A 24,396-nucleotide genomic window follows, 5' to 3' on the forward strand; every position below is an offset into this window, starting at 1 on the left:
TCTTTTATATCTGGAGGTGTGGCAGTGGATGTGCTGGCCATTGTTTTGCCTCAGTAATGGATTGAGTGAGAGCCAACAAACTGAAGCTCAATCCAGATAAGACTGAGGCACTATTAGTGGGTGGTTCCCTAGAGCAGAGGGATGGGAGGTGGCTTGCTCTTGATGGGGTTACACTTCCTCTGAAGGAGCAGGTACATAGCTTGGAGGCACTTCTGGATTCTTCGCTTTCTCTTGAGGTGCAAGTGGCCTCGTTGGCAAGGAGTGTCTTCCATCAGCTTCAGCTTGGTGGGACCTCACTGTGCTGCTGTCTTGACAGGGATAGCCTAACTTCTGTCATCTATGCTCTGGTAACCTCTACATTAGATTACTGCAATGTATTTCAGCTGGTGCAGAATTCAGCGCCAGGTTGTTCCCTGGGGCAAGACTGTTTGAGCACATTGCACCAATCCTGGCTCAACTGCACTGGCTGCCAATTAGTTTTGGAGCCCAATTCAAAGTGCTAGTTTTGACCTATAAAGCCTTAAATGGCTCAGGACCACAATACCTGAAGGACCTCCTGAACTGACCTGGACCCTGCAATCATCACCTGAGGCCCTTCTTCGTGTGTCTCCTTGCAGTGCCTCCCTGTTTGTGGAATGCTCTCCCCAGGGAGGCTCGCCTGTGATCACTTCCATGTGATTTTCAGATGAAGGGCGCTATACAAATTTAATAAGTGATAAAATACACAATATCAACATGGTACTTGCTTGTAGCAAGAACCTCTCCTGATTTCCATGAGAGATGACATAACAATAAATTGTTCCCCTTCTTCCAGTGTAACCAGGAGGGGAAAAGACTAGCAGGTCATGGGAATTTTACCAATCAGGAGCCACTGAGGGTTAATGCTGTCAAACTCCCCATGGCTGCTAAGGGGCACCTAACATTTGTCAATACAGAAAAGTGGGGAAAGGGAGAGGCGTGAATTTGGAGATATTTTTGCATCCGGGCAGCACTTTTTCTTCTGAATTTATAGGCAAGGAAGGGATTATCTGCCTTGTCAACTTCTGTACAATGGAGATGGGATCCTTTTTAGGCAGACACAGTGGTTTCTTTATAAAGGGCAGGCTCTGAATATCTACATCTTATCCACAGTCTGGTTAGACATTGAGTTAAATCAATGCCACAATATTTCTGTTAAATAAACATTTATTGTAAGGAAATCAGAATAATACAATCTTTCAAGTATAAAAGGAAATAACCTGTTTCAAAAAAATGTTAATACCCGCCCCCCCTCGCTGGTATCTAGGATACAGAAGAGACAAGATACAAAATACTTTCTTAGTTCTAGTGTTTGTTTGAGTCTTTGTTCAAGCCTTTTTCATAACTTTCATACACCGTCAGACTCATGCAGCCTGGGCTGGCTATCCCTGGCTGGGAACAGTTTCAGCTACAGATGTAGTTCGGGTAAGCATTAGGAAGTGAGATTATTCTAGAAGAGAGTGAATTTAATTTCCCAGGAGATTTGTGTCCCACCCTTTAATAGGAAAATCATCCATCATTTACCAAGGTGTCCACACCCCTTTAGAAATATAGCTGATCAATATTGCAGAGGCAGGGCATGTGAAAGCTAATCAGGGCTAGAAAAGATATGAAAGGCAGTTCACGCACGTAAGCTTGGGGAAACCTCCACTTAGCAATGAAGTGCATTTCAGTTAAAGATTCTAGAGCAGGGCTGTCCAACTTTTCATACCAAGTAGGCTGCAAGTGTATTTCAGCATGGGCCTGCACGCTGCCTTGTCGTGCACTGTGCGGGGGGGGGGCAGGGGGGAGCGAGGCCAAAATTGGAATTCCCCCAAGCCCTCCTGTCATCCCAAAGCTGCACTGGTCTTTGTCATGACAGGCTCTGACAGGGTCCTAGAGCCCTCCCACCTACTTTCCAAAGCTGGGAAAGCACTAATTAGGCTTTAGGAAGTTGTTGGGAGGACTCTAGGACCCTGTCAGAGCCCTCACACCTCCTCAAAGCCCAGTGCCTAACTTTGGGAAGGCAGGCAAGGGCTGGAGGAGGCATCAAATGTTGCCAAGGGATGCCCAAAAAGGCCTCAAGGACCACAGAAGAGTTTATATTTTCCGTATTTTTCGCTCTATAGGACGCAATTTTCCCCCTCCAAAAATTAAGGGGAAATGTGTGTGTGTCCTATGGAGCGAATGCAGGCTCCTTGGCTTCAGCGATATCAACGTGAAGCCTCCGAAGCGCAGAGGGAGTGCTCCCTCCACGCTCCGGAGGCTACGCGTTGCTTTCGCTGAAGCCTGGAGAGCGAGAGGGGTCGGTGAGCACCGACCCCTCTCGCTCTCCAGGCTTCAGGGATAGCCGCCTGAAGCCTTTGGAGTGCAGCGGGAACTCGCGCTGTGCTCCAAAGGCTTTGCAGCCTTGTCGCCGCTCCCAGACCTGTTCTGGGGTCGGGGGAAGCTTGGGCTTCCCCCGCGCCCAGCCCCGCAAGCTCCGGGAGCCGGGGCAAGGTTTCTCGCAACCTTGCTGCTGCTCCCGGACCTGTTCTGGGGGCTTGGGCATCACCTTGCCGCTGCTCCCAGACCTGTTTTAGGGGCTGGGGTTGGGGGAAGCTCGGGCTCCCCCCGCCCCCAGCCCCGCAAGCTCCGGGAGCCGGGGCAAGGTTGCGCACAACCTTGCTGCCGCTCCTGGACCTGTTCTGGGGGCTGGGGTCAGGGGAAGCTCAGGCTTCCCCCGCCCCAGCCCCACGGCTAAAAGCAGAGCCAAGCCAGTGAGCCGGATCCATCCCACTCACTGTCTTGCCTTCTGCCAAAGCCGCGCGCAACCTCTCCAGCTGGGAGAGGTTGCGCGCGGCTAAAAACAAAGCCAAGACAGCAAGCGGGATGGATCCCGCTCGCTGTCTTGGCTTCTGTGCTCTTTGAGGCTGGAGGGGGGGTGTAATAAGATTTTTTCTTGATTCCCCCCCCCCTAAAAACTAGGTGTGCCTTATGGTCCGGTGTGCCTCATGGAGCAAAAAATACGGTAACTCCTCTCTGAAGACTGATTAACTTCCTTTAGTCAATGGATCCCTTTAGTCAATGGATTCCTTTAGTCAGACAGGGACAATATACATCTGGTTCATGGTAGCTTCACAAACTCTTGTTTGACTGGAGCCTGCATATGTAAGTATGTATTTATAAACATATACAGTGGTGCCTCGGTTTAAGAACAGTCCTGTTTACGGACGATTCGGTGTACGAACTCCGCAAAACCAGAAGTAGTGTCCCAGTTTGCAAACTTTACCTCAGTCTAAGAATGGAATCGCAATGGTGGAAAGGCACTGTTGGCGGGAGGCTTCATTAGGGAAAGCGCGCCTCAGTTTAAGAATGGATTCAATCTAAGAACGGACTTCAGGAATGGATTAAGTTCATAAACTGAGGTACTACTGTATATATATATATATATATATATATATATATATATATATATATATATATATGTATTTATAAACATATATATATATGTGTGTGTGTGTGCGCGCGCGCGCGCGCACGCTCATGGTCACCCAGTGAGCTTCATGGCAGAGTGCAGATTTGAACCCTGGTCTCCCAGGTCCTGGACTGATGCTAGTTACCACGATGTACAACAATTTGTTTAAGTATCTTGAACTTGAAATGCCAGCCTTTTGCTGTCTAAATAGAAGACACAGTTCATGTTAGTATCCTGTATTTATTGCTTGCTAAGAACTTAAAGTGCAATCCTAACCCTTTATCTTGCCATTGGAGGGAACGAGGATAAGGTAGAGGTAACTCTCCGTCAGAACTCCACCAGTGGGGATGGCTCTGCAGAACCCTTAGAACCTTCCCATTGCCACTTCCTCTCTTCCATTCTCTTCCAAAAAGGCCCTGACAGGATATTACAGCACAGGGCATGTGGCTTTGGTGCTGGTGGGTTCAAAGCCTTGCCGTTCCCCTGTAGCTGATACAAGTGGAGTGAGACAGTAGGGGTGGGAATAAAAGAAAATACCTCCATCTTCTGCCCTGGCTGGTGCAAGCAGCAGGATTTGGGACAATGTGGCTGCTCTTCTGCTTCCCTCTGCCCTCTTGCTCTCTAGCTAGGGCATATGTTTGCTTTGCCCCCCACCCCTCAAATTCCAGAAGATGAGTGGTGTTGCTCTGTTGTCAATAAAAAGGAATTGTGGCATTGTACAAGCTAACTGGATCATCGTGAAATTAACTGAACCTTTCTGAAAGGAGTCCTATATGTAACACTGCAACAGTATTTTACATTTTAAATAGTGTGTGGATTATGGCTTACTTAAAGCAGCATGTGCTATCCAATTTTTACAGTTTTCCTTTGAATTACTCCCATACTAAACTTTTCTTTCTCCATGCAGAAACAAATTAGTTTCCCATAAGCCAGAAATGTAGTAAAAAAATGCAGCGGAGGAGGAAGCTGCTCGTGTGCCTGGGGCAGCGTACCCGGGGGGGGGGGGCGCACTGCGAGGCCTCCAGAGTTTGCCTGCCTCCTCCAACTCAGCCGCCCTACAGATGGGGGGGGGGAGGCAGTGGGTGGACTCTTTGGGCAGTGTGGAACCTGCGTGTGCCCAAGCCCAGGAGAGATGCGTGGCTCTGGTGCGCTGCAGGCCCCATGGTGAGTGCCGCCCGGCATTTTGTCACCTCCCTCAGCGGTGACACTCGGGGCAAACTGCACCCACCACACACCCCTTCCTCCGCCCCTGCAGAAATGTTCTCAATTAATGTTTATATCTTTTACAATCAGCAAGGTGAAAACAGAATGCTGCTTTCTCCAATGACTCAGCATCATGCTAATGCTCTTTAGAAGTATGGCACTAACCCAAAGATTGAAAATTATTTATTTATTTACCGCATTTTTATCCCACTCTTTTGAAAAAATCTTCCTAGAGTGGCTGAAAAATGTCAGTGATAAGACAGTCGAGTCTCCTCAGATTCATAATCTAAAAGACATAACACAAAAGGAAAATAATTTGTCAGGGAGGTAGAAAAAGGCAAATTGAAACACTAATTCTTAGTTACAGTATTCTTTTAATGACCAGCTGGAATGGAAATATTCAAGGACAGAAGCCAAATGTTGTTGGTCTTTTAGTAGAGCAGATGGAGAGGCCTTGCAATCTTATCTCTCTCTTCTGTAGCCTGATGGAATGGCTACTGTAGATGACAGTTGAGGGAAGAGCCTGATGGAGCTTGTCTTGCAAGCCTCCAATAAGCATTTTGTTGGCCACTGTGAGAACAGTATGGTGGACTAGATAGGGATTTGGTCTGAACCAACAGGACTCTTCTGTTTGAATTCTTTGCCCATTCCATAGAATAGCTAATAGTTTGGGTTTTTCTCACTCCCATTAGGGCACATTTGAGCTAGAGAAAAAGTGGGTACAGTGCATCCTGCGATATCCCTACTTCAATATTGAATCTTGGATTGCATCCTTACTGTAGCAGCCGTTGCTATAAAGGCCCATATGCACTACTGCTGTCTGAAAGAATGGTGGTCTGAAAATTGCCTATGTCATTTTGGTTTGTAGAGCTATCCTGTACAAAAAGCTATTCTTTTTCAACCCAAGGTCCACATTCCCACATGGGGAGCCTTCCACAGCCCACATGCAAGCGATATGTAGGGGACAAGAGGCAAAAATAGGTGAATAAATGAATGTAACTCTTTCCTCCATACCGTAGATTGTATTGTAGCATTGCAACCGTTATAGGTTTCTACACTGTCCCACCCATACGATTATTTAATCCTCTATCCAGGCAAGCAAAAGACATTATTACAGTCAAGGACACCTTTCAGTCAAGCAGAAGCACTCAGGGAAAGCACGGAGCAAGAGTAGGGTGGCCTGGGGCAAAAAAGTCTAATGCTAAAAGAAAAAATTTGGTTGGGCAGAAGTGGGACATTCTCAGTTTAAGAGTGGCTAATGCAAAAATGGCCAATTCTAGGCTATTCTAGGCTGCATCAGCAGAAGTATAGTGTCCAGATCAAGGGAAGTAATAGTACCACTCTATTCTGCCTTGGAAAGACCACACCTGAAATACTGTGTCCAATTCTGGGCACCACAGTTTGGGAAGGAAGCAACTTGGAAGCAACAGAGCACACCGTCTCCACCAAGGTGGAGACAGGGGACTCCCCTGAGAAGAGGCTAGTTCACCAACACAGGAGCCAGATATATGGAGAAACGTGACTCAAAGAAGTAGGAGGCCCAGGGTTCGCTCTGATTGTTTAGAAATACACAGTCGCTTTGAGGTCCTCTCCCCTATCATGGAAGACGAAGAGCAGACTCCATTTGAGGATCTCTCCCTCATTACAGTCGATCAGGTATATGAAGACGAGCAGCAAAGTCAGTCCTCAGGGAATGTGCAGGTGACATTGGAACGGACAGCTCACAGAAGAACCCCGACCAGACCTAAGAGGAGGCGTGTAGTGGTGATAGGGGATTCCCTACTGAGGGGAACAGAAGCAGTGATCTGTGGGCCTGACAAGATGTCTCGGAAAGTGTGCTGTCTCCCCGGGGCTAAGATCCAAGATGTAACTGAACGACTGCAAGGAATCATAAAACCCACGGACAAATACCCCTTCCTCTTGGTTCATGTGGGAACCAATGACACTGCAAGCAATAGCCTCCAGAAGATCAAAAGAGACTACGAGGCTCTGGGCAGGAAATTGAAGCAATTAAATGCACAAATTTTCATCTCATCTGTCCTCCCAGTTGAATGACGTGGCCCAGGGAGAGAGGGAAAAATAGTGGAAGTGAACAGCTGGCTTCGCAAATGGTGTAAACAGGAACGGTTTGGATTCTTAGATCACGGACTGCAGTTTCTTGAAGATGGACTTTTGGCAAGCGATGGGCTGCACCTCACAACGGTTGGGAGGAATGTTTTTGTCAAAAATCTCAGAAACCTCATCAGGAGAGCTTTAAACTGACTAATGTGGGGGAGGGAGACAGTGCTCCTGAAGGTAGGAGTCTATCAATTGATGAAGATGATCATCCAAATGTCATAGACCAAATGGAGCAAACAGCACGCAGACCTAGTGGTGGGAGGAAAAAAATCCTTAAATAAGAGACACGGGGGAATGATTAATGGACTTCAGTGTCTGTACACTAATGCGCAAAGCATGGGAAATAAACAAAATGATCTTGAGCTCTTGGTACAGCAAACTAAATATGACATAACAGGCATCACTGAAACCTGGTGGGATAAGTCCCACGATTGGAATGTAATAATGGAGGGATACAATCTATTTCAGAGAAACAGACCAAACAAGAAATGAGGAGGAGTGGCGGTATATGTCAGGGATGTGTATACCTGTGAAGAGATCCAAGATTTAGAACCTGAAAGCCAAAGTGAGAGCATTTGGGTCAAAATTAAGGGAGAGAAGAATAACAGTGACCTCATTGTGGGAGTTTACTATAGATCTCCAACCCAAACGGAGGACATAGATGATGCCTTCCTGGAACAGATGGCCAAGCATGCAAAAGGAAGGGAGATAGTAGTAATGGGGGACTTCAATTACCCGGATATTTGTTGGATGTCAAACTCAGCCAAGAGCATAAGGTCAAACAGATTCCTCACTGGCCTTGCAGACAACTTCATTGTCCAGAAAGTGGGAGAAGCAACAAGAGGAACAGCCATTTTAGATCTGGTCCTAACCAATGTTGATGGCCTGGTTAGTGGGGTAGAAGTGGAAGGATCATTAGGCGCGAGTGATCATGCTCTTCTGAAGTTTACTATACAGCGGAAAGGAGCAGCCAAGCATACTAGGACTCAATTTCTTGACTTTAAGAAAGCCGACTTCATAAAACTTAGGGAAGTGCTGGGTGAGATCCCATGGACAGTAGTACTAAAAGGAAAGGGAGTTCATGATGGCTGGGAGTTTGTTAAGAGGGAGATAGTAAAAGCACAACTTCAGGCAATACCAATGAGACGGAAACATGGAAGGTGCCTAAAGAAGCCAGGGTGGCTATCTAAAGAACTTTTAACTGAGTTAAGGTTAAAAAAGGATGTGTACAAAAAATGGAAAAGGGGGGAACCACCAAAGAGGAATTCAAACAAATAGCCAGCATGTGTAGACACAAAGTCAGAAAAGCTAAAGCACAGAATGAACTCAGGCTTGCTAGAGAGGTTAAAAACAACAAAAAAGGCTTTTATGGGTATGTTCGTAGCAAAAGGAAGAACAAAGAAACAGTGGGGTCACTCAGAGGAGAAGATGGTGAAATGCAAACAGGGGACACAGAAAGGGCTGAACTCCTCAATGCCTTCTTTGCCTCAGTCTTCTCCGATAAAGAAAACAATGCCCGACCTGAAGAATTTGGAGCAAATGATTCAGCAGAGGAAACACAGCCTAGAATAACTAAGGAGATAGTACAAGAATACTTGGCTAGTCTAGATGTATTCAAGTCTCCAGGGCCAGATGAACTGCATCCAAGAGTATTAAAAGAACTGGCAGATGTGATCTCAGAACCACTGGCAGTCATCTTTGAGAATTCCTGGAGAACAGGCGAAGTCCCGGCAGACTGGAGGAGGGCAAATGTTGTCCCTATTTTCAAAAAGGGGAAAAGAGAGGACCTAAATAATTACCGCCCAGTCAGTCTGACATCAATACCAGGGAAGATTCTGGAGCAGATCATTAAGCAAACAGTCTGTGAGCACCTAGAAAGGAATGCTGTGATCACCAATAGTCAGCATGGATTTCTGAAAAATAAGTCATGTCAGACTAACCTGATCTCGTTTTTTGACAGAATTACAAGCCTGGTAGATGAAGGGAACGCAGTGGATGTAGCCTACCTTGATTTCAGCAAGGCATTTGACAAGGTGCCCCATGATATTCTTGTAAAGAAGCTGGTAAAATGCAGTCTTGACTATGCTACCACTCAGTGGATTTGTAACTGGCAGACTGATCGAACCCAAAGGGTGCTCATCAATGGTTCCTCTTCATCCTGGAGAAGAGTGACTAGTGGGGTGCCACAGGGTTCTGTCTTGGGCCCGGTCTTATTCAACATCTTTATCAACGACTTGGATGATGGACTCAAGGGCATCCTGATCAAATTTGCAGATGACACCAAACTGGGAGGGGTGGCTAACACCCCAGAGGACAGGATCACACTTCAAAACGACCTTGACAGATTAGAGAACTGGGCCAAAACAAACAAGATGAATTTTAACAGGGAGAAATGTAAAGTATTGCACTTGGGCAAAAAAAATGAGAGGCACAAATACAAGATGGGTGACACCTGGCTTGAGAGCAGTACATGTGAAAAGGATCTAGGAGTCTTGGTTGACCACAAACTTGACATGAGCCAGTGTGACGCGGCAGCTAAAAAAGCCAATGCAATTCTGGGCTGCATCAATAGGAGTATAGCATCTAGATCAAGGGAAGTAATAGTGCCACTGTATTCTGCTCTGGTCAGACCTCACCTGGAGTACTGTGTCCAGTTCTGGGCACCACAGTTCAAGAAGGACACTGACAAACTGGAACGTGTCCAGAGGAGGGCAACCAAAATGGTCAAAGGCCTGGAAATGATGCCTTATGAGGAACGGCTAAGGGAGCTGGGCATGTTTAGCCTGGAGAAGAGGAGGTTAAGGGGTGATATGATAGCCATGTTCAAATATATAAAAGGATGTCACATATAGGAGGGAGAAAGGTTGTTTTCTGCTGCTCCAGAGAAGCGGACACGGAGCAATGGATCCAAACTACAAGAAAGAAGATTCCACCTAAACATTAGGAAGAACTTCCTGACAGTAAGAGCTGTTCGACAGTTGCTGCCAAGGAGTGTGGTGGAGTCTCCTACTTTGGAGGTCTTTAAGCAGAGGCTTGACAACCATATGTCAGGAGTGCTCTGATGGTGTTTCCTGCTTGGCAGGGGGTTGGACTCGATGGCCCTTGTGGTCTTTTCCAACTCTATGATTCTAAGGATGTTGAAAAACTGGAACGTGTGCAGAAGAGGGCAACCAAGATGACCAAGGATCTGGAAACCAAGTATTATGAGGATCAGTTGAAGGAAATGGGTATGTTTAGCTTGGAAAAGAGGAGACTGAGAGGAGATATGATAGCCATTTACAAATTTCTCAAGGGCTGTCACATGGAAGAGAGAATATATTCTCCAAGTGTATCAGGACATGCACATATGTGAAAAGCAGGTAGCAGGTTTATGCTTACTCTGATCAGTAAATTTTACAATCCTGTGAAACTGGATAGTGCTACAACTGAAATTGCTACTCTGCAGTGTCATATTGTATATTTTTCAAGCCCTGCTGCCTTACAACTCAGTTAGCAGTCATATATGTTTAACAAGTCTTACCTCTTGTAGATAGTGAGGTATGTATGTATGGGCTTGATTATTTTTTTTAACTTGCTTGCTCTCCAGTACCTTTGTTAGTCAGTTTTGATTTGCAAAACAGAAAGAACACACTTTTGTGAATGGTTGGCTTTCTGGTTACCTGGAGTCATTTCTTGCAGTCAAACTGTTTATTAATGACTTCAAATGGCATCAGCTGGGTATCACATATATATTTGATTTTTATGCTTATTTCCACTAAAATGTGACTCATTTTGTTATTTATTAAACTTAGATGTGCATGCAAGAGGTACTAGGTAAAGACTGAAAAGAGGAGGTTAGGGGTATGAGCCATTACAATGTGAGGGAAAGACCCCTCTTCTAGCAATAGCAATTATTTCCTTTAGAGGAAGTTTTATTTATAATTTAGAGCAAATTTGTAGTCACTGGTTTGTGTTAACTTTAAAATTATTTAATTTTCTTTGTCTCCCAGTAGATATTTCTTTTCCATATTTTCACACTTGTTCTTGTGGTTAGAGATGTCTTTTCAAATATATGCATAGTTTTGTTTAGTTATGTTTTGAAGAAAGGTTTTAATTTGATGTAATGAAAAAATAAATAGGAACATCAAAATACTGGTATGAAAGAATCTATGAGAACTTTTAAAATGATAGTCAGGGGTTAAATTCTGCATTTCAGTGTCTTTTGAGTAAAACAGGATGTAGTGACTTTACTGTCAGACTGCTGGTGTGAGTGCAAACAGATGAGGAAATGCTAGGGCTGGCACTCCAGTATGGGCTGTTGTCTAGGAAACTGTTTGCGTCATTCCACCCAGCAATTAGCTTACAGTGCTTTTATTTTTGATAGTGTAGTAAGCTGAACTTGACTGTAATAAAGAAAAGGCTGATGGTACTGTTGCAGTTCTGAAGATATAGCTTTTGTGGGAAATGGTAATAAAATAAATATTAAAACATAATAGAATTTTATATCCATTAATAATGAAAATTAAGTTATTAATTTATTAACGAAAAGGTTTTTTCTGATCTGTTTTTAGATCAATTATTAAGACTTTTTGTTGAAACCATAAAAAAATTAAAAAGCAGTTTAAAATACTATATTGAAAATATATATTGTTACTAGTTCTAATTTGCATATAGTTTGATACATTTTTCATGTTGAAATAAATTATACATTGCTATGGTATGAAAATGGGAAAGACCATATTTGCATTTTTATAATGCAAATTCATAGTCTGATGGTGCAATTACATATATCTTTATGCAAAATCCCACTGTGTAGCGAGGTGCTTACTGCCTAGTAAATGTGTCTAGGATTGCAGTCTTGACATAAATATCTACTTATTTGAACTTATAAGGTTGTATGTAGCATAAGTTTGAATTTGTCTGAACCACCCAGCTGTACTGTAGCATGTGGGCAAATGTTACAACTGAAAAACTAATCGTTTTTGCGTAGGTACAGAAGTAGTAAGTATAGAAACAAGACTTCTTTTTCCACCAGCACATCCTATGTTCAGAATGATGGAAGAAACTAAAGATGGCCTATCTAGGAAGCACTCTGCTTACATTGATAATGGAACTGATGGATCCAGATTCAAGGTCCCTGCTATAAAAGAGAACTTTGCCATAAGATGAGTCTGCTAGATCAGGCCAGTAGCCTATCTAGTCTGGCATCCTGTTCTCACAGTGACCAACCAGAAACCTGTAAGGAAACACAAGCTGGACCTGTGCACAAGAGCACACTGCTCTTTGGTTTCCAGCATCTGGTATTTAGAAGCATTACTGTGCTGACTGTGGAGACAGAGCATAGCTATCATGGCTAGTTGCCATTGATACCCTTTTCCTCCAATCCTCTTTTAAAGCCATCTCAGTTGGTGACATCAGTACCTCCTGTGGAAGCAAGTTTCATACTTTAACTGTGTGCTGTGTGAAGAAGTAGCCATAAGCCTCCACTATCTGTGGTGCACTTGTGCTACTTTGATGTATGTTTCCCAAGCTACTTAGGTTTCTTACCTTGCTGAATCAGTGTTGGTATAGGAGAGTTTCAACAGCTGGTTCTCTCTGGTGTGTTCCACTGAAGCTGGCTTGGCTAATTGCTACTGGGCTGATGTAGTAGTTACTTCACTCTACAGAACCTGTCTTTGTTGGAGGAAGAGTGTGTATATGTGGAAGTTGTTCAGACCCAGCACTATAACAAGTATTGCTGGTTTTTCAATAAATGGTAAATGAAGAGCTAAAAGAAAATGGCTGGTTTTGGTTGTTGTTGTTTTTTAAAAAAGACTTAGAAAATGGAGACCTAGTTCTTTGTATTATTAATATTTAAAAAGTTGCTGTGAAACATTTAAACACAGTTTAACTACTTAGGAAAAAGCTTTTAAAGTATTCATGTTTTTGTATTTTTTTTCACCAAACTGTAGCCAAATCTGACTCTTCTTTCATTTGTACAAATAGAAATTTTGCATTGAAAGTTTCTAAGAAACTGCTGGTGTCAGCTGGAGGTGTACCAGAAAGCTTGGGTGATTATCTGTGGAGACTGACTAGATCTGCTCCTGCAACTTGTCATGCTGAGTAGTGACACTTTCTACTTTTTTTTGGGGGGTGGGTGGATAATATTTGAGTATGTTTCTCTCTCAGTCTCCCATTGTTAAATGAAATAGAATTTTGGAAACAAACATTTTTTGCTAGTTCAACTTTATTTATTGATTTAAATTAAGCATTATTAAATCTCAAGAACGCACAGTAAATACACCAAATAACTAAGTGCATGCACATTGTAAATACCTATAATATACAAAAGCCTGTATAGTCAAAACCCATAGGGTTCAATGACGGGTAGGATTGCCAAAGTCATTTCCCCCAAAACCCTGCCCCCTTTCCATCCCTGATTGATTGATTGATTGATTGATTGATTGATTGCCATGTGTGTAAAGCTGAATGCACACAAGTTAAATGTGCACGGTTGCGGGCTTACTGTACTATAAACTGACAAAGAGGAATTTGAGATACTCTTTGAGTGGGCAATCGGAGACTTCCAGATCTCATCCTCCCCCTTCAAAGACATTGACCAAAAAATGTGTCTTGATCCGCTGCGGAAAAGCATTGAAAGATGTGCCAGATGCTCCTCGAAAGGGAGAACCTTCCACAACTTGGGGCCACCACAGAGAAAGCCTTCTCCCGCATTACCGCTCTTTGATCTTTACATGGTGCTGCTGCTTTTTTGTGATGAAACCATGTTCTGTCTTTATAATGATACTGAAAAGGCCACTTCCTTTACTACAGAAACACTTCTGCAGTTGTATGGAATTTTAAAACATGCTTGTCACATTAAAAAAAAGAAGAATCTTAGACAAATACCAAAACTGTTATGAGTGAAACCAGGAAAGAAATACCATACATTATAACTTGACATCTGAAAAAACTTGCTGTCTTTCAAACACTATCTTTCCTTGCTTTCAGTTGCGTTTTCAGTAGGCTTAGTGAGCTAATTTCGATAGGTTTTAATCATTATGAAGCCACATCATTCAGTAAATGGCTAGCTACTACAGATCTGGTTTCAGTTCACCTCTTGTTCCAGATAGCCTTTTGAAATGCGAAACTTCATTCTTTACATGGTCCTGTGATTTGTCTAGAGCTGATTAATGTCACCTGATCAAGCAAATGAGTCCGGTAAATGCTTAGACGCTGTTTTTTTTTAGTAGAGCTGTTAGGGTTATGTAAAGAAATTCAGAAATCTAATTAATCTGGAAAGAGACAAAAGTATTACAAGTTTCACATTTGGCTAATGTATGACATTAGGAAAGAATGTAGTGCTTTTAAAAAAAATTTACCCATTATAAATCTTTGTAACATGAGCATTTCAGACAAAGCTTCTGTCTCAATAGATTTCTTCATCTTCATGGAGTCATGGGACTGTATCCTAAGGATTCTAATTGTGAGCCAACCAGCATTTGACCATCATCCTGATTTCGACTCTCTGTTGTTAAAACATGGGCTTCATTTATGAAATTGTAGCTCATCTCTGATGTCATTGTAAAAGATTTCTTCAGTTGCTTTACTTTTTTTCCAACACATGACATTTCATGTTTGTTTGTTTGTTTGTTTGTTTGTTTTAAAAAATGTACCAGCGGTTATAATATTTTAATTGAAATACATACTTCCTTACATTGCAATTCTGCACATATATACTCAGAAATTAGAACCTTTAAATTCAGTGGGACTTACTTCCAGGTATAGAATTGCAACCTTAGAGGTTCATAGACTAGCAGCCTTAAATTGACTGCTGTTTGTCATTCTATATTTTTCTGTGTTTCCCAGCTCTCTTTTCCTTTTTTCTGCCACCCTCCTATTTCTGTACCATTCCATAAATTCCCTTCTCATCACCACCAATATTGTTATTCCACATTTTTATTGGAACCAGTTATGAAATTTACAGAAGGGTCTGGTTGAAATTAAATCTTTTTCCACCCAGATTTTTTTTACATTATTGCAAAGCAATTTCTCAGGAGGTTGGGAAAGGAAGAATTTATTTGTGCTTTATAATGTGTGTGAATCAATCTGTCCGCTGACAGTTATGTTTTCATCTGTGGGTATTTGTAATTTTACATTCAGTACCTTTTCCTTCAATATATGGGTCAGAGAATCATAGAATTGTCCACTTTAAATATGAAAATAGTTTTCACGCTTGGTGAGATAGTGACAGAAAATTACTGTGGTTTTAAGATTGTTATTTAGAGGGCAAGCAATGGGAGAAATGCCTCCAGCACACAGCTGTGGAGACTGCTTGAAATTTTCAATTCCAGGGGAAATTAACATGTTTGATTTTTTTCTGTATTGGTGGACTACTAGTCAATGCCACTTGGAGTAAGTGATGCAGGCTTTGACACATGGAGTAAGTGATGCAGGCTCCCAAGTGTTGTGGTTTTAACATTCAGAGCCCTATCATCCATAGATAATTTATCGGTAGCCATTAGCTGCAGTAGCTAAATGGAACCTCCAGGTTCAGAAAAATGCTGCCTCTAAATATCAATTGTTGGGTGTAGCGGAAAGGGCTACTGTTTTGTGTCTTGCTTGTAGGCTTTCTGGCCCTGTTAGAAACAAGATGCTGGACTTGATAGACCTGTGGTGTGATTCATTGGGGTTCTTGTGATGTCCCATAAAGCAAAGTGTTTAGATGAACAGCTGGAGGAGACTTTTGAGAGTCCCATGGACTGCAAGACGATCAAACCTATCCATTCTTAAGGAAATCAGCCCTGAGTGCTCACTGGAAGGACAGATCCTGAAGCTGAGGCTCCAATACTTTGGCCACCTCATGAGAAGAGAAGACTCCCTGGAAAAGACCCTGATGTTGGGAAAGATGGAGGGCACAAGGAGAAGGGGACAACAGAGGATGGTTGGACAGTGTTCTCGAAGCTACTAACATGAGTTTGACCAAGCTGCGGGAGGCAGTGGAAGACAGGAGTGCCTGGCGTGCTCTGGTCCATAGGGTCACGAAGAGTCGGACACGACTAAACAACAACAAAAAATGTCTAGAAAATATCTACGTTTAAGTTCATAGGTATACAAGGTATTGAATCTATGCATGACTTTCTTTTCTAACAAAGCAAATGGAACAAAATACACCCCACCAAAAAAGTGGCTATTTTATAAATCTATCTTTTGAAATTATTAAACATTGTCAAATCCAGGGCATTTTTTCTGGTAGACCTTTCCCGAATGCAGTACAGGCATCTCTGCCAAGCCACTTCTTCTTCCCTATTCTGAGGCTTACTTTAAAAAAAAGTGGAGGAAGGAAGGAACAGCATCCTGTACACTCAGGATACTATTGTTAACCAGCAAGGTGGACCTTGTGGTGGGTGTCCCAGGGAGGAGCTTTTCTAAATTGAGGGTGGGGTTCCTAAAGTAGTGTGTGCGATTGATTGAGAGAGGTATGCATGTGTGATTTGTGTAAGAGAAGGAGAGGTGTATTTGTGGTATGTGTGTAATGGAGGGAGGGTGATATCTATACAGTGGTACCTCGCAAGACGAATGCCTCGCAAGACGAAAAACGCGCAAGACGAAAGAGTTTTCCATTTTTTGAGTAGTTCCGCAAGACGAATTTTCCTATGGGCTTGCTTCGCAAGACGAAACGTCTTGCGAGTTCTTGCGGGTTTGTTTCCTTTTTCTTAAAGCCACTAAGCCGTTAATAGCCGCTAATAGCCACTAAGCTGCTAATAGCCGTGCTTTGCAAGACGAAGAGACTCGCGGAACGGATTAATTTCGTCTTGCGAGGCACCACTGTATGTTGTGTCTGTGCATGTTAGAGAACAGGAAGTATGTATGCTTTCTAAGTTTCTAATTTTATTTAATTATTTAATCAATTTTCTTGAGACTCCCCTTCAGCTGCTATTTTTATAAGTGTTATTTCTAGAAGAACAGTCTTTTTATCTGTCTCCAGTTCATTTTTGTTTACAGAGTCTCTTCAGATAGTGTCATAATATCTAGAGCCTGTCTGGAGCCCCAGACCTAAAATGTTTGCATAATTTAGGTATTGTTGGGTGATTTATTAATGCTTTTTTTGGGTATACCGTTGTATATGAGCCAGACTGGCTTCTTTCCCAGACTGCACCATTGGCATCTCTTTTGCTTAGATGACCTGTTTCTGTTAAAAATTTAAAAAATCTGTAAACATAAACATTGCTACTGTTTCAGCAATGCTTTTAAAAAAGAATTTTAATCTGCGTTTCATTAATGGTAGTGACAGAATCACTTAGCATACACTTCATTTAGAACCCTTTCAGGAGCTATAATCAGTTTGTATGCTTTCCTGCTTCTGAGCACTAGGAGGCAGCCATTTCTGTTAGAAATTCCAAAATCATTACTGAAGCAGTATCTTCTTTATTAGGCCAACCAAAATGTTACAAAATGGAATGTAAGCTTTTGAGTTCCCAGAACTCTTTATCAAGCTAGACGGTAAAATGTGCAGAGGGAAGGAGGCCATCCATCCTTGCCTACAACTGGTAGATGGAATGTGGGAGGAGTTAGCAGATGTTCAAGTGACCCTCTTTCACCTGTTTAGCAAGTTTCTGATTGCAAACAAGCCTCCAGAGAAGGAGAAAAACACAAAGGCTGATCCTTCATTTCTGCAAATATAAAGGTTTTCCTTACAGTCCCCCCTCCCCAATTTCCCTGTCTACACAATGCATGAAGGTATTACCGTTTCTAAAATCCATCATAGACACATTTGAGCTTATTTCCTCTATCTCAGGGTAACTATCTGAAAACAATGCTACTTCTTTGCTATTGATTCCCATCCTTTTGTTTCTAGAACAAATGGAAACAGTGTTCCAGTTCATAGAATACGGTACCAGTTTACCAGCCAGTCTTACTTACAATAGGTCAGACAATTAAAATAATTTTAGCCAGTTTCTGGAATCGCCCAACATATAGTTTGGCTTTGCAGAAATGGCAGGACAACTGTCAGACCCAACACTCGACCTTTTTCCTTTGCAACTATGCATGGTATAAAAGCTAGAGAAGGAAATATTTCATAGTAGCTTAAAAGCTTTGTGTCTTTAAAAGGTAGAAATTCTTCATAAAATATGGGTAACAATACAACAATCTTCTTGTTGCCTCTCTTCTTCTCAAAAGTATGTTGAAAAAGATTTCTGATTTCAAGTTGCTATGGCGTTAGTATCTTTGTTTAGTTAATTTTGTGCTCAGTTGCTATGGAAATATTTATTTACTGAGTTAGTGCCTAACCAGTGTCAAACAGATGCTGCTAGCAAGTACAAATCATGTTTTAATCAATAAAATACCCAAACTATTCCTAGTCTTGAAGATGGAAAAAATAATGTAGCAAAATACTTTTGTGTTTTTCATAGCATATACTTTTTACATTAAAATGCTAGCTTATTTGATCTGCTAATAACAATCAGGTTATTATTAGGGTTCCACATGTTAATGTTACAAACTCATGCTTATCTTGCAGGTGTTGCCTTATTTGTGAAAAAATGTATATGATCCATCTGTTATTTTACTAGATACATTCACCATAACTGCATGTCTCTGGTTTTAGTACCTATTTTCAAACATATTTAAGTCAGCTATACCACATTTTAGATGACATTTTTACTCTAATTTAGAATGTGATTTATCTCAGTGGAGCAAATGCTGATCAAATCTTCAGTTGAGTATTTCAGTTGAGTAACCATGATGATTCAATTCATGGGAGATCCGAACCATTTCCAAATATTTAGTTGTATGTAGACAGCAGCCTTGAGGAATTATAGTTATTGGGTAACACATCTAAACTACATGTCACCTTTGAGTAGGGATGAACTGAGCAGCCTAATTCTGTCACACTTCATTCTTGTAAATACTCAATGGTACCTTAATTGTATTGTATGCATTTTGATTGTACTGCTAACATAAAATATGCTTTCAGTGCATTAATCCAAAAATAGGCATTTTATGCGTATATTTTATGTAAAATAAAAATCTATGTGTGCACAAAAACTGTGTTAAAATTTAGAAAAGTGTTTCATCCAACTGGGAGTTACATTCCAATCTTCAAGGAAACTTGGGAGCATCTGATTGGGTTGTGTTGTTGTTGTTTAGTCGTTTAGTCGTGTCTGACTCTTCGTGACCCCATGGACCAGAGCACGCCAGGAACTCCTGTCTTCCACTGCCTTCTGCAGTTTGGTCAAACTCATGCTGGTAGCTTTGAGATTTATGTGTGCACCAGAAAAAAAGTGAAAAGTATAAAAAAAGTGGAATGTGAAAAGTAGAAAAAGCAAATTCTTCCCCCATCCCTCATTTTGAGTACATAGAATACATAGAACAGTTTTAATGTTTTTGCCTCTCTTCCCTGTCACATGTCTCCTCATACATAACTACTTGTATATACTATATCTTTTTTTAAAAGACCCTCTTTAACATTCATAATACATATCCTATACCTGTGAAATTCAGAAGAGAATAAAAATTAAATTAGGAACAAATGACTACTAATTGGTGTGCTAAGAGGTCAGGGAGAACAAAATAGGGAAATGGTGGTACACGTGTGGCGTTGTGGTCTAAACCACTGAGCCCTGGGCTTGCCGATCAAAAGGTCAGCAGTTTGAATCCCTGTGACCAGGTGAGCTCCCATTGCTCGGTTCCAGCTCCTGCCAACCTAGCAGTTCGAAAGCACGCCAAAAAGTGCAAGTAGATTAATAGGTACCGCTCCAGCGGGAAGGTAAACAGCGCTTTCGTGTGCTGCTCTGGTGTTGGTGTTCTGTTGCTTAGCCATGCTGGCCACATGACCCAGAAAAGCTATCTGCAGAGCAGAGAAACGCCGGCTCCCTCGGCCTGTAAAGCGAGATGAGTGCCACAAACCCAGAGTCGTTCACGACTGGACTTAACTGTCAGGGGTCCCTTTACTTTTTCCTTGACTGCTAGAGAGAGGCATTCCAGGACCTAAGAGTGAGCAATTTATCTACCTCTTGGGCAGATCTCCAGAGATGCCACCACACCTGGGACAGAGCTCTGCTCTCTGCCCAGCTCAGCCTCCTTTGCAATAGCACATAAGAAGTAGGCATTTAGGCTTATTTTTTAGTTTAAAGAAGTTTATAATGTAATTGTTATTGTCCCTTTTATCTCCCAGACCATTTTGTTTTCTTAAATTGTGACCCTGTTGAGGAAAGAGGGCAGGATTCAACTAACAAGTTCTGTCAGTGCAAGCCCTGTGCAAGCTTTTGCATTTGTGCAAACAGGGTTTGCCTCCCAGTGTCCCCTCCCCCCAAGAAATTGGCTATGGCAGAGTCCCCATTATTTGTGGTTGCTGCTAGCCTTCCCCCTTCCCCAAGTAATCTAGCACACATGGAAGACCTGACAGAGGGTTGAGGTCTTATCTCTGACATTTCACTGATCTAGAGTGCTACAACTTCACACTTGTACCAAGTGCCTTTGATAATGAAGTTCACTGATGTCAGAGAGATGATCTCAAATGGGTTGTAGCATCCTCCAGCAATGGAAGGCAAAATCACTGGTCAACATAAAGTTAAACTGGCTCTCCATAACACTCTTTCCACCCTTTCTCCTTAGGGAAAAAGGTTCCAAAGTCAGCTTGATGGCTTAAAGTCTGTATTTCATTAATCTATGCATGTTTGCATTTTACTCTGCCTATTAGTATTTCAGCTCACTCAGTTAGGTCAGCAGCAGCCTCGGCATTTTTTCTTTAAATGTTCTTCTGCAAGACTTTTGCAGGGCTGCCACATGAAGCGGATTGGATCTTAATGCCTCTGGTACGGATTCCAACAAACAATAATGGTGACAAGGGACCTTGCTTTTATTTATTTATTTATTAGAATTATATACCACCCTTCATCAAAATATCTCAGGGCTTTGTTCCCATGTAATCTTCATTGGCATGGAGTCCATATTATTAATTTGTATGAAGGAGGTAGAAGGAGCAAAAGTTTTGCTGAATGGCATGCAGCATTGCTAGACCTATTTGTATCTTGCTCAGTATCTATAACCAAAAAAAATAAAATGCTTCCCATACAGTCAAAGGCAGTCTCTTGGACTTGCTGATCAGAAGGCCGGTGGTTCGAATCCACACAATGGGGTGAGCTCCTGTTGCTCTGTCCCAGCTCCTGCCTACCTAGCAATTCAAAAGCACACCAGTGCAAGTAAATGAATAGGTACCGCTGTGGCGGGAAGGTAAACGACATTTCCATGTGCTCTGGTTTCCGTCATGGTGTTCCATTGCGCCAGAAGTGGTTTAGTCATAAGAGCCAGTGTGGTGTAGTGGTTAAGAACGGTAGACTCGTAATCTGGTGAACTGGGTTCGCGTCTCCGCTCCTCCACATGCAGCTGCTGGGTGACCTTGGGCCAATCACACTTCTCTGAAGTCTCTCAGCCCCACTCACCTCACAGAGTGTTTGTTGTGGGGGAGGAAGGAAAAGGAGAATGTCAGCCTCTTTGAGATTCTTTCGGGTAGTTATAAAGCAGGATATCAAATCCAAACTCTTCTCTTCTTCATGCTGGCCACATGACCCGGAAAGCTGTCTGTGGACAATGGCCGGCTCCCTTGGCCTGAAAGCGAGATGAGCACCGCAACCCCATAGTCGCCTTTGACTGGACTTAACCGTCTAGGGCAGGGGTCTGCAACCTTTAAGACAAAAAGAGCCACTTGGACCCGTTTCCGAAGGGAAAAAACATGGGAGCCGCAAAACCATTGCAACATTTAAAGCATGCACGCCGCTGCCCTCCGATCTGACAGCAGGCGGGAAGGTGACGTCGGGACGGTGCGTGACTAACGCACGCACCGCCCCCATGCGACGTCACAGCCAGTACAGCGCCCGCCACAGTGGGGAGTGTCGGGGCGCACAATGCGCCTCCTCCCCTTGCTAGCATCCGCCCCGGAGCTGCAGCAAAGGTGTAAAAGAGCCACATGCGGCTCCGGAGCCGCGGGTTGCTGACCCCTGGTCTAGGGGGGTCCTTTACAAATTTTACAATAGTGAATGATACTCAGTACTGTGCATTGAATTTGCAATTTGCCTCTGCTGCTCTGCATTAAAAAATGCTTCTCTTAAGATTTTAGATTTGAGTGCCACCTTGTGGAATGTTGTAAAATGTTAAAAGAATATTTCTGAACACATCTTTGAGCCTTACTAATTGAAACTCATCCAACATAACAGGACTAGACAGTGCTCTGGGCACCTCTCAAGATTCATCTGCTGTAACAGTGGAGTCAGGGTCCCAGTGGATGCAAGCAATTTGATCCTCAAAAAGCTTTGCAAACAAGTCACAGGGAGCTACCATCTGTTCTGTCATCTCCTTCAGGCCAGACTATAAAAGGTTCCACAATACCTGGAAAGGCTCTGTTGGACAACTCAAATGAGAATGCATTGGAGGCAGCAAAGTATGCTTTATTTGCTGCCTTCACTGCCACTAGGTAGGCACGATGATGAGCCTTCACCAGTGTTCAGTTACATTCAACTAGAGTTTCCCTTCATTTGATTTTGAGCTGTCTCTCAACTTGTCTAGGCTAAATCATAGTGGAATGTCTTGTACCTTGAAGTGAGATATATTCTCTTCACCTGACTAGTGATTATTAGCACTAAATATTTTTTAAAAATCCAAGTGTACCAGTGTTGACATTTTTGTCAACAATTTATACTGTAATTTTTAATATAGTCTGGAATTTTAAGTAATTAAGTATTATATGAAATCAAATAATCCATGTAGCAGAAGTTTGAAAGGAGCTGTGTAGGTCGATTTAGGTAGTTTTCCTTTATCTGGTTTGAGGAAGACATTCTGGACTGTTTCCTTCAGTATGGGCAAATAGATGAGGGAACTTTATGAGCACAGTGCTTGGATTCTCTTCCCAGGGCTGCCAGATGCAGGGGATTTCCCTCCCTCATGCAGCAGCTGCCTCTTGCTAAATTGGAGCCTGTATCTTTTGATGGGTTAGAGGTATCTTAATTATAGCTATAATTTGTATTCTAATACTTGAAAGCTTGGTTTGACACATTAAATAGGGAAACTCACAAGAAGAGGAATAATAATAATACTGCTACTACCACATAATTAAGTTTCAATAACTGTGCTAAGCAAACTTAAGTGCATTACGTACAGTTCCTTTTTCACTTGGTTATGCTTATTGGAGTGTAACTACAGCAACTGAATGCTATACTGTTAATCTAGTCATTTAGATAGATAGTAACAATTGTTCTATTTGCAAAATATTTATTGTTTGTTTATAACTTCCAGTTTTGTTGTCTTACAGATGATCCTTTGGGACTGGGACTTAAAGCATTGGTATAAACCTCATTATCAGGTCAGTATATCTAAATATAACCAGTATATGATATTGCACAATCAAGTCTTTGGGTAGCATACCTCCACCCTCCCTTCCCCCTCATGTGTTCCAATTAATTAATAACTTCCTGGATTGAGCAAGCCATAGTTTACTGCTCCATCCAAACCAAGAAACTGGCGTGGTGATGCTCTAAACAATGATTTTACACTGACTTTCAAAAGTTTCACATTGGTTCTTAGGTGTAGCTGGAGCCTCTAAACTGAACTGCTATAGTTCCTGCACTTTCTCTGGCAAGGCTGCTTGAACTGCATCTCTGAATTTGCCCTGCATTCTCATTTTATCTGCTATGTGATTTATTTATGTCATCTCTTCCAGGCACTCATCCTCATAAAACTCTCATCTCTTTCTTCTGTTATTATTCTTCTAAGTACATTGACCGTTACTGTCTCTATCTCTTCCAGAATGTGCAGACATTTCTGGCAATCCAGAAAATGTGTTGGTCCTTCCCTTTTTCACCTAGGCCTAGCATCCAGCCTCAAAGATCTAAGTGGTTAGAGATTGGAAGCTGGCAGTTGCACTTGGCATCCATTAGCTATCTCTTCTAGAGGTTACCAGAACATAGACAACAGAAGCAAGGCTGTTCCAGTCCAGATAAGCCTGCAGCTAGGTGTGCAGCTGATGGAAGGTACTCCATGCCACTGAGGCCACTCAAGCCTCAAGAGAGAATAATGGATACAGAAGTACCCCTAAGCTTTGTTCTTGCTCCTTCAGAGAATGTGTAAACCCATCCAGAGCAGACATTAATCTGGGATGGGAGAAGTTATAATCTTCCCTAGGATTACCAGGTGCAAAAGAGAACAGGCTTCCTACATCTCTAATTGCTGAGCAGGATTTTAGCAGGTGCAGCTTTTCATGAATGCAGCATAGATTTGCATTCAAATAAAAAGAGGAGGAGAGTTCTTTTGTCATATACTTGCCCAAGCAATAAGCAGGTAAGCTATATTTTAAGGAGGTGCAGAAGATCCATGCCAAAAAGACAGTAGTTTTGACTCAGAAATCAAAGTCTCTCTTCTAACTTGGCAGTAGAGTAGAGTTTCTGCAAATTGTACTAAAGGCCCCTGACACAGGACTTGGCTGTATGTTGTAGGAAACTTGGCTATGAAATAGATGTGATGACATAAACTGATTTAGAAATGGTTATTCGTATATGATATATAGCCAGATAAGTCTGGGCTTGCCAGGGCAGGTCTGGGTTTGTCCTAGCCTATTTATATTCATTGTCTGGTGTGAGATGGTAATGCTCTCTTGCCTCTCACAACATTTG

At 42.3% G+C, this 24,396-nt stretch overlaps 1 protein-coding gene across 1 annotated transcript in view; it reads left to right on the forward strand.

Annotated features, from left to right (window-relative positions):
* Positions 1-24,396, forward strand: part of PDE3B (phosphodiesterase 3B) — a 56,514-nt gene that overhangs the window by 5,785 nt on the left and 26,333 nt on the right. Inside the window, exon 2 of the mRNA XM_081166732.1 lies at positions 23,040-23,090. Coding sequence (XP_081022858.1) covers positions 23,040-23,090 — 51 coding nt within the window. The remainder of the gene's footprint in view (positions 1-23,039; positions 23,091-24,396) is intronic.

The sequence above is a fragment of the Podarcis bocagei genome (genome assembly GCF_964188305.1).
Source record: "Podarcis bocagei genome assembly, chromosome: 1".
NCBI lineage: Eukaryota > Metazoa > Chordata > Lepidosauria > Squamata > Lacertidae > Podarcis > Podarcis bocagei.